Source organism: Osmerus eperlanus, chromosome 25 (genome assembly GCF_963692335.1).
Source record: "Osmerus eperlanus chromosome 25, fOsmEpe2.1, whole genome shotgun sequence".
Lineage (NCBI taxonomy): Eukaryota > Metazoa > Chordata > Actinopteri > Osmeriformes > Osmeridae > Osmerus > Osmerus eperlanus.
The window spans coordinates 4,535,361-4,544,286 of NC_085042.1; the positions used below are offsets into that span (position 1 = coordinate 4,535,361).

General features: G+C 41.6%; 2 protein-coding genes across 2 annotated transcripts; both read left to right on the top strand.

Moving 5' to 3' along the window:
- The first annotated feature begins 1,693 nt into the window (after positions 1–1,693).
- Positions 1,694–3,679, top strand: LOC134012285 (mucin-5AC-like). The gene is made up of 9 exons (XM_062452060.1): positions 1,694–1,730; positions 1,830–1,869; positions 2,029–2,049; positions 2,150–2,182; positions 2,277–2,303; positions 2,412–2,580; positions 2,811–2,929; positions 3,051–3,219; positions 3,504–3,679. Exons 1-9 carry the CDS (start codon positions 1,719–1,721, stop codon positions 3,601–3,603), a joined length of 690 nt encoding a protein of 229 aa, XP_062308044.1. The 5' UTR covers positions 1,694–1,718; the 3' UTR covers positions 3,604–3,679.
- A 2,954-nt stretch (positions 3,680–6,633) lies between these two features.
- LOC134012291 (mucin-5AC-like) lies at positions 6,634–8,619 on the top strand. Its single transcript, XM_062452075.1, has 9 exons — positions 6,634–6,670; positions 6,770–6,809; positions 6,969–6,989; positions 7,090–7,122; positions 7,217–7,243; positions 7,352–7,520; positions 7,751–7,869; positions 7,991–8,159; positions 8,444–8,619. The coding sequence occupies exons 1-9, from the start codon at positions 6,659–6,661 to the stop codon at positions 8,541–8,543; spliced, it is 690 nt and encodes a 229-aa protein (XP_062308059.1). The 5' UTR covers positions 6,634–6,658; the 3' UTR covers positions 8,544–8,619.
- The last annotated feature ends 307 nt before the right edge of the window (positions 8,620–8,926 follow it).

The following is an 8,926-nucleotide window of genomic DNA, read 5'->3' on the forward strand; positions in this document are numbered from 1 at the left end:
TGGTGGAGGTAGTGTTATGGCGTGGGCATGTATGGCTGCCAATGGAACTGGTTCCCTTGTATTTATCGATGATGTGACTGCTGACAAAAGCAGTAGGATGAATTCTGAAGTGTTTCTGGCAATATTATCTGCTCAGATTCAGCCAAATGCTTCAGAACTCATAGGACGGCGCTTCACAGTGCAGATGGACAATGACCCGAAGCATACTGCGAAAGCAACCAAAGAGTTTTTTAAGGCAAAGAAGTGGAATGTTCTGCAATGGCCAAGTCAATCACCTGACCTAAATCCAATTGAGCATGCAATTCACTTGCTAAAGACAAAACTGAAGGGAAAATGCCCCAAGAACAAGCAGGAACTGAAGACAGTTGCAGTAGAGGCCTGGCAGAGCATCACCAGGGACGAAACCCAGCGTCTGGTGATGTCTATGGGTTCCAGACTTCAGGCTGTCATTGACTGCAAAGGATTTGCAACCAAGTATTAAAAGTGACAATTAGATTTATGATTATGTTAGTTTGTCCAATTATTTTTGGTCCTTTAAAAAGGGGGGGGCACATATAAAATGTGTTGTAATTCCTACACCGTTCACCTGATTTGGATGTAAATACCCTGAAAAGTCTGCACTTAAAGCACATCTTGATTGTTTCATTTCAAATCCATTGTGGTGGTATACAGAGCCAAAATGATGAAAATTGTGTCAATGTCCAAATATTTATGGACCTAACTGTACTTACCAGCTACGCCAATGGAAAGCCAGCTTTTGGTCAGGGCAACAGGGAACATGGTCAGGGCAACCTTTAGTGGCCTTGACTTTGTTATGAAGCAAACAGTTGTTTTCCTCAATCCGTTTCCAACCACCATGCCAGATCTTACCCTTTAACCCCTCAATAGCCGGGCCTAGAACATTTACACAGTAATTAAAGCAAAGCTCACTACATTTCCATAGCAATGTAGCACATTTCTAATTCAAATCATATCAGTCTTTCTGTCACAAGTCTGTAGTTCTATAGTATTTTGGTCGTCACTCAAGCCACATCGCAGAGTAACCACATCTCAGCCACCATTTTATTCAGACCTTTTGTTCTGCGGAATACCATCTCCACATTCACTAGAAACATGCGGTATGTGTGACTCAAACCCTGACAACAGGAACACCACCTTACAGTCAGCCACAGACACCCCTTTAGGAAAGATTTTCAAGATTATTACTTAACTGCTATTTCTGTGGCTGCCAGTAAATGTCACTGTTGAGTAAATCTTTTGAGTGTTTCGTAAAGCCTCAGCTTCGAATTTTAATAGTTCTGATGTATGGAATTACCCGTGCTAAAAGGCACCTCACCTTCTGAAATCACCACTCGTTATATATGGAGGGGGAGGGGGCCAGTGCCCCTGTGAGAACAAGCTTGGACCCCCTTGTGGTCCCTATAAATGTAGATTCTGAGTCATTGTTAACTTGTTCTTTTCCATCTTAATGCCTGCAATGCAGTGAAGAAAACTATATTCCAACAATAATGTAACTGGCCCCTCTAACAGTACAACTGGCCCCAGCTTGGTCCCACAAGTTGAAATGGACTAAAAACTCCCCTGTGTTCTAGTTGTGTTTGACTAATCAGAAGCTTGTGACCCTCTCCATTCCACACCATGACATTCACAGGTGCAATATAAAAGGGCATCGACTGACACTTCTTCTTCACAAAATCTAAATCTTGCTGCTGGCCAACATGATCCATTTGGTACAGTATGATGTCATTGTTTTTTTTTAGCCCTTTGATAACCCTGAACCAAATAGTTGACTTGTGCATGAGCTACAGGTTTTGTTATTTCTCTTTCAGCTGGTCTTTGCTTTGGTCTCAGGACTGCTTGTGAGCTCTGGTGAGTCTTTTTTATTGGAATAATCATGAATGTTAGCATTATCAGTTGTTTGATTTACACTAAAAACATGTAACGAGAAGAAACTCCAGATAATCACAATCCAGTCATGACGGGTGCACATCCCGTAATGTTATGCTTTTTTTTGCATTTTGTTATCAGTAACCCCTGAAGACCTTGAAAGTAAGTAAGATTCTTCATCCTCTCATATCATACCCTATACAACATATGTTTGTTTTAGCAAGATTGATGGTGAGGTAAAGAAATGATTTTTTCTTAACAGGAGCAGTCAATCCTGTCGACCCCATAAAACCAAGTAACACTTACTTCAGCACACTTACATGGTACACTGATAATGTTAACGTGTGTCTGGTACATCAACTTTAATTGGCTTTTCTTTTGCTCGGCAGTTCCCTTGCCTAATTTTACGAACATCAGTGAGTACGTCTTGTTTCTTTTCATAACCGCTGTGGAAATGCCATGGTGTTGAATACTAGGAAACTCATTCTCTCCGATCCTCCCATCTTTTCTGTGTGGAAACGCAGAGTGCTGGACGGAGTGGTTTGACAGGGACAACCCCTCTGGGTTTGGAGACTTTGAGACCCTCGCAGAGCTCCGCTCAGAGAACCCTGGAAAGATCTGTACCCTTCCTGGACAGATAGAGGTCACCACTACCAGTGGAGGGAGTCTCCCTACTGGGAATATTATTGCGATGTGAGTCTAGCAGGTTTTCATTTGCCTAGCAAATGAGATACATGTGTTTAGATTTCATAATTTTTTTCTCACCATCACATTAAACCATAGTCCTGAGCTGGTGAAGATGGTACTGTATCCTAGCTAGCTGGGTTAGAGTCTAAGCTTTGGATTTACTTTGGTCATTTCACCTTGATGTTATTGTAGTCACTCCCTCTAATGTATGCCTTCTGTGGTTTTGATTTGTTCAGAATGGACACAATCACAGGCTTTGTCTGTAAAAATGCAGACCAGCTTCCGTACAAACCACGCTGTTTCGACTACCGTGTCCGGTTCAGCTGTCACCCACCATTTTGTGCCTCATCAGGAGGTAACCGTCTTGCATTTCCACTAGAAAATGAACACAGGATTGGGTTTGGGGTCTGTTCAGACGAGACGATTATTTGGGTTGTTTTCCAAATGTTTTCATCAACTGTGTTGGTCTTCACCAGTGTGCTGGACCAAGTGGTTTGATCGTGACGACCCTAGTGGGACAGGGGACTGGGAAACCCTTAGTAACCTCCGTCAAGAGAACCCTGGAGTCATCTGTGCTCAACCCCTCTACATAGAGAGCGTCGTCGTGGGAACCAACGCCCCTGCCTGGGGGCAGAATTTCCTCTAGTATGTACAACCGTTCCTTATTACACTTTAAAATATTCCTTAGGTCAGAAGTTTAGCTTTTTATTTCATCACCTTTAACTCATTACATTTGGTTGATTTATTCCTGTATTTTGGATTTCTTTGAGAAAAAAGAAAGCGCTCAGGCTTATCATAATGTTACAGAATGGAGATCAAAGATTCTCATTTAACCAAGGTTTTTACTAACAATCGTTCTCAAATGCTGTCTGAGGATGTCATGTCATGGACTGTACTGTACTGTACTGATCCTTTGCGTTATTTTCCAGCTACACTCCAACCCAGGGCTTCGTCTGCCGCAATCAGGATCAGAAAGGCAAACCTTGTCTTGATTACAAAGTGAGATTTGGGTGCCCATGTGGTTGCTAATTCACTGTGAAGCTATATGGGTCTCAAAGTTGATCAATGGAAATCTGGGTTTAATAAACAAGCTTTTTAGTTCAAACTCTTTGACCATGTTTCCGTTATTCCATCTTCAAATAATCTGACCTTGTAATGTGCATCAGAGCAGTGCTGTGGTTTTATATTGTGGCAATTGTGACCAGTTGGACTGCCTTATCATCTGAAAGAATTGCTTTCACTTGTGGAATGAAGGTATTGAGGGGTAAAGTGCTGTATCCTGGCGCAGACAACAAACACTGATCGATTAATCCATCTCCTCTCCTCTACCCCTCCATCCAGTCCACTGTATGGCTGTGTAGGAGTCTGTGGCCACAGTGTGCATGTCTGCGTATGGGCAATATCCCTGTACAGTCACATTGTGCTACCATCGGCATATATGTCCCCCTCATACATACTCTAAACACAGTTTAAGGCAATAAAGATGAGTACGATCACTTTTCTATATTTTGATCTGTAAAATTTGATCTTCTCTTGCTCTCCTAATTCTTGAATGGTTTATGGATGGAGTATCCATGGTGGCACTCTTAATGCAAGAAACAGACTCACAGCTGGCCTCAGACATAAAACACACGGCCAAACACTATGGTAACTTGATTTTCAGAATCTAGAAGACAAAGGGAATGGCAGATCTACAGATAGGGTACATTTTGATTAAGATACTTACATTGTAAAATATACAGTTTTACAGTAGTTGTATATATCCTTTAATAAAACGGGGACCTACTTGTTCTCCATCATAGCCATTGTTTTTCAGCAGTAGGGCTTAAGTTATTCACTTAGAGAACTTACATAACAGAGAGATGATCTTCTTAGTTAGGAAGTAGAGAGAAGACAGGGAGAGAGGGAAAGACAGGCAAAGAGGGGGAGATAGACAGGGAGAGAGGAAAGGAGGGGATATAGAGAGAGAAAGAGAGAGGGAAGGCGGAGAGAGAGGAGGACGGCAAAAGAGAGATGAGAAAAGGAGAGATGTACAGTAAGAGTGTGAGAAATATTAACCCTTTCCTGCCTGAGCCAAAATTCTGAAAATTCCATTTGCTGTTAAAATATGATATTAATATGCATATTTATATTTTATGAATTGTCATATTAAATCATACAGACTGTTTATACAATATTGAAGAAAATAACTCAGGGATTTTTATGATTTTAATAAATAAATCATAGGCAACTCATTCTTTATCAAGCAGATTTCAGGCAGCCATTTTTTACAAAAATCTTATCCGTCCGCCATACTTCATCAGACAACTTAATTTTCAACCACTTTAATTACAAGATAGAGGAAACCTTTGAGAATATGAAATATACACACATCTGTGGGCAATGTAGAACAGAAGACAGATTACAAATATCATATTTTGATTACAGGTTATGACCATTCTAGTGAGTAGTGGAAACATGGTATAAACCGGAATTCCCTTCCCCAAAAGTAGCTAGCGCAATGGCTGGATACTCTTCTCCATAAATTCTGCACAGTTGCTGGCATTCATCAGATACACATTTGATGGAAAACTGCACAAGGAAATGTTGTTCTGCTCAGTGCTGGAGGGGACTTGTACCGGCAGTGACATTTTCAACTAGCTGGACACCAGACTAAAAAAGATGCGACTTTCATGGGATAACTGTGTTGGTGTATGTACTGATGGTGCAGGTGCAATGGTAGGTAAAAACAAGGGACCCATTTAGGCCATTTACCCATATTTTATAACCCATTTAGGCCTATGAGGTCACATTACCCAGCATTTCTCCTGGTCAACATTAACCAATATTTGGCTTGAAGGATCAACACAATTTGCTGTGTTAAATGATTAACCCATCTTGCTGGGTTAGATTAACCCAGCGTGTGTTCTGTCCTATATTTAACTAGTAATTTCCAGCAGTAACTTTAGTATTAGAGGGTGCATGCAGTTGGAACACATCGTGCAGGTCGAAGTGGAACATGGTCAGGGCAACCTTTAGTGGCCTTGACTTTGTTATGAAGCAACAAGTTGTTTTCCTCAATTCGTTTCTGTCTGAGAAATTTAGGATGTAACATTATATTCTGAAAATACTGGTGTTTAGCATTCCTTGTCAGTAGAGAGCCCTCTCCTCATATGACCTATAGATGACACTAGGCTGACGTAAACAAACTGACCTAGGCTGACCATTATCATACTAGAGGTGCAATAAATGTGTTAACCTTATCTGTGTTGAGTGAATCATGTGGTCAAGCCTAGGGTCGGTGAACTTTGTAAGTTTCCACGTGCACACGCACTCTACCGCTGGGATCGATCACCTTGACAGCTGATACTTAGGGGAGGGGGCTTCTCACCAATTTGTTGAAATGGTTTTACATGACGACTTGGGAACCAGACAAACTTTGTATTACGATCAGATTTTGTCTCCTTGCTGGCAAGCATTAAACCATTGTACTTTCTTTGAATCCGATGACTGTGTGCATTACTTAATAAAGAAATTATCCTAACAGTTTCCAACCACCATGCCAGATCTTACCCTTTTACCCCTCAATAGCTGGGCCTAGAACATTTACACAGTAATTAAAGCAAATGTAGCACATTTCCAATTCAAAGCATATCAGTCTGTCACAAGTGTGTAGTTCTAGGGTATTTTGGTCGTCACTCAAGGAACTGACTGTTTTTACGAGCCACATCACAGAGTAACCACGGGGGGTGAAGGGGGGGCCAGTGCCCCTGTCACAACAAGCTTGGACCCCCGTGTGGTTCCTATAAATGTCGATTCTGAATCATTGTTAACATTATTATCTTTTCCATGTTAATGCCTGCAATGCAGTCAAGAATACTATATTCCAACAATAATGTAACTGGCCCCTCTAACAGTACAACTGGCCCCAGCTTGGTCCCACAAGTTGAAATGGACTAAAAACTCCCCTGTGTTCTAGTTGTGTTTGACTAATCAGAAGCTTGTGACCCTCTCCATTCCACACCATGACATTCACAGGTGCAATATAAAAGGGCATCGACTGACACTTCTTCTTCACAAAATCTAAATCTTGCTGCTGGCCAACATGATCCATTTGGTACAGTATGATGTCATTGTTTTTTTTTAGCCCTTTGATAACCCTGAACCAAATAGTTGACTTGTGCATGAGCTACAGGTTTTGTTATTTCTCTTTCAGCTGGTCTTTGCTTTGGTCTCAGGACTGCTTGTGAGCTCTGGTGAGTCTTTTTTATTGGAATAATCATGAATGTTAGCATTATCAGTTGTTTGATTTACACTAAAAACATGTAACGAGAAGAAACTCCAGATAATCACAATCCAGTCATGACGGGTGCACATCCCGTAATGTTATGCTTTTTTTTGCATTTTGTTATCAGTAACCCCTGAAGACCTTGAAAGTAAGTAAGATTCTTCATCCTCTCATATCATACCCTATACAACATATGTTTGTTTTAGCAAGATTGATGGTGAGGTAAAGAAATGATTTTTTCTTAACAGGAGCAGTCAATCCTGTCGACCCCATAAAACCAAGTAACACTTACTTCAGCACACTTACATGGTACACTGATAATGTTAACGTGTGTCTGGTACATCAACTTTAATTGGCTTTTCTTTTGCTCGGCAGTTCCCTTGCCTAATTTTACGAACATCAGTGAGTACGTCTTGTTTCTTTTCATAACCGCTGTGGAAATGCCATGGTGTTGAATACTAGGAAACTCATTCTCTCCGATCCTCCCATCTTTTCTGTGTGGAAACGCAGAGTGCTGGACGGAGTGGTTTGACAGGGACAACCCCTCTGGGTTTGGAGACTTTGAGACCCTCGCAGAGCTCCGCTCAGAGAACCCTGGAAAGATCTGTACCCTTCCTGGACAGATAGAGGTCACCACTACCAGTGGAGGGAGTCTCCCTACTGGGAATATTATTGCGATGTGAGTCTAGCAGGTTTTCATTTGCCTAGCAAATGAGATACATGTGTTTAGATTTCATAATTTTTTTCTCACCATCACATTAAACCATAGTCCTGAGCTGGTGAAGATGGTACTGTATCCTAGCTAGCTGGGTTAGAGTCTAAGCTTTGGATTTACTTTGGTCATTTCACCTTGATGTTATTGTAGTCACTCCCTCTAATGTATGCCTTCTGTGGTTTTGATTTGTTCAGAATGGACACAATCACAGGCTTTGTCTGTAAAAATGCAGACCAGCTTCCGTACAAACCACGCTGTTTCGACTACCGTGTCCGGTTCAGCTGTCACCCACCATTTTGTGCCTCATCAGGAGGTAACCGTCTTGCATTTCCACTAGAAAATGAACACAGGATTGGGTTTGGGGTCTGTTCAGACGAGACGATTATTTGGGTTGTTTTCCAAATGTTTTCATCAACTGTGTTGGTCTTCACCAGTGTGCTGGACCAAGTGGTTTGATCGTGACGACCCTAGTGGGACAGGGGACTGGGAAACCCTTAGTAACCTCCGTCAAGAGAACCCTGGAGTCATCTGTGCTCAACCCCTCTACATAGAGAGCGTCGTCGTGGGAACCAACGCCCCTGCCTGGGGGCAGAATTTCCTCTAGTATGTACAACCGTTCCTTATTACACTTTAAAATATTCCTTAGGTCAGAAGTTTAGCTTTTTATTTCATCACCTTTAACTCATTACATTTGGTTGATTTATTCCTGTATTTTGGATTTCTTTGAGAAAAAAGAAAGCGCTCAGGCTTATCATAATGTTACAGAATGGAGATCAAAGATTCTCATTTAACCAAGGTTTTTACTAACAATCGTTCTCAAATGCTGTCTGAGGATGTCATGTCATGGACTGTACTGTACTGTACTGATCCTTTGCGTTATTTTCCAGCTACACTCCAACCCAGGGCTTCGTCTGCCGCAATCAGGATCAGAAAGGCAAACCTTGTCTTGATTACAAAGTGAGATTTGGGTGCCCATGTGGTTGCTAATTCACTGTGAAGCTATATGGGTCTCAAAGTTGATCAATGGAAATCTGGGTTTAATAAACAAGCTTTTTAGTTCAAACTCTTTGACCATGTTTCCGTTATTCCATCTTCAAATAATCTGACCTTGTAATGTGCATCAGAGCAGTGCTGTGGTTTTATATTGTGGCAATTGTGACCAGTTGGACTGCCTTATCATCTGAAAGAATTGCTTTCACTTGTGGAATGAAGGTATTGAGGGGTAAAGTGCTGTATCCTGGCGCAGACAACAAACACTGATCGATTAATCCATCTCCTCTCCTCTACCCCTCCATCCAGTCCACTGTATGGCTGTGTAGGAGTCTGTGGCCACAGTGTGCATGTCTGCGTATGGGCAATATCCCTGTACA

Excerpts from the sequence above, each read along its gene's own strand:
- LOC134012291 (XM_062452075.1), top strand. Across the intron at positions 6,990-7,089 it reads AACCCCTGAAGACCTTGAAA|GAGCAGTCAATCCTGTCGAC; the intron begins GTAAGTAAGATT and ends TTTTCTTAACAG. Across the intron at positions 7,521-7,750 it reads ACTGGGAATATTATTGCGAT|AATGGACACAATCACAGGCT; the intron begins GTGAGTCTAGCA and ends TGATTTGTTCAG.
- LOC134012285 (XM_062452060.1), top strand. Across the intron at positions 2,304-2,411 it reads GCCTAATTTTACGAACATCA|AGTGCTGGACGGAGTGGTTT; the intron begins GTGAGTACGTCT and ends GTGGAAACGCAG. Across the intron at positions 2,930-3,050 it reads ATTTTGTGCCTCATCAGGAG|TGTGCTGGACCAAGTGGTTT; the intron begins GTAACCGTCTTG and ends GGTCTTCACCAG.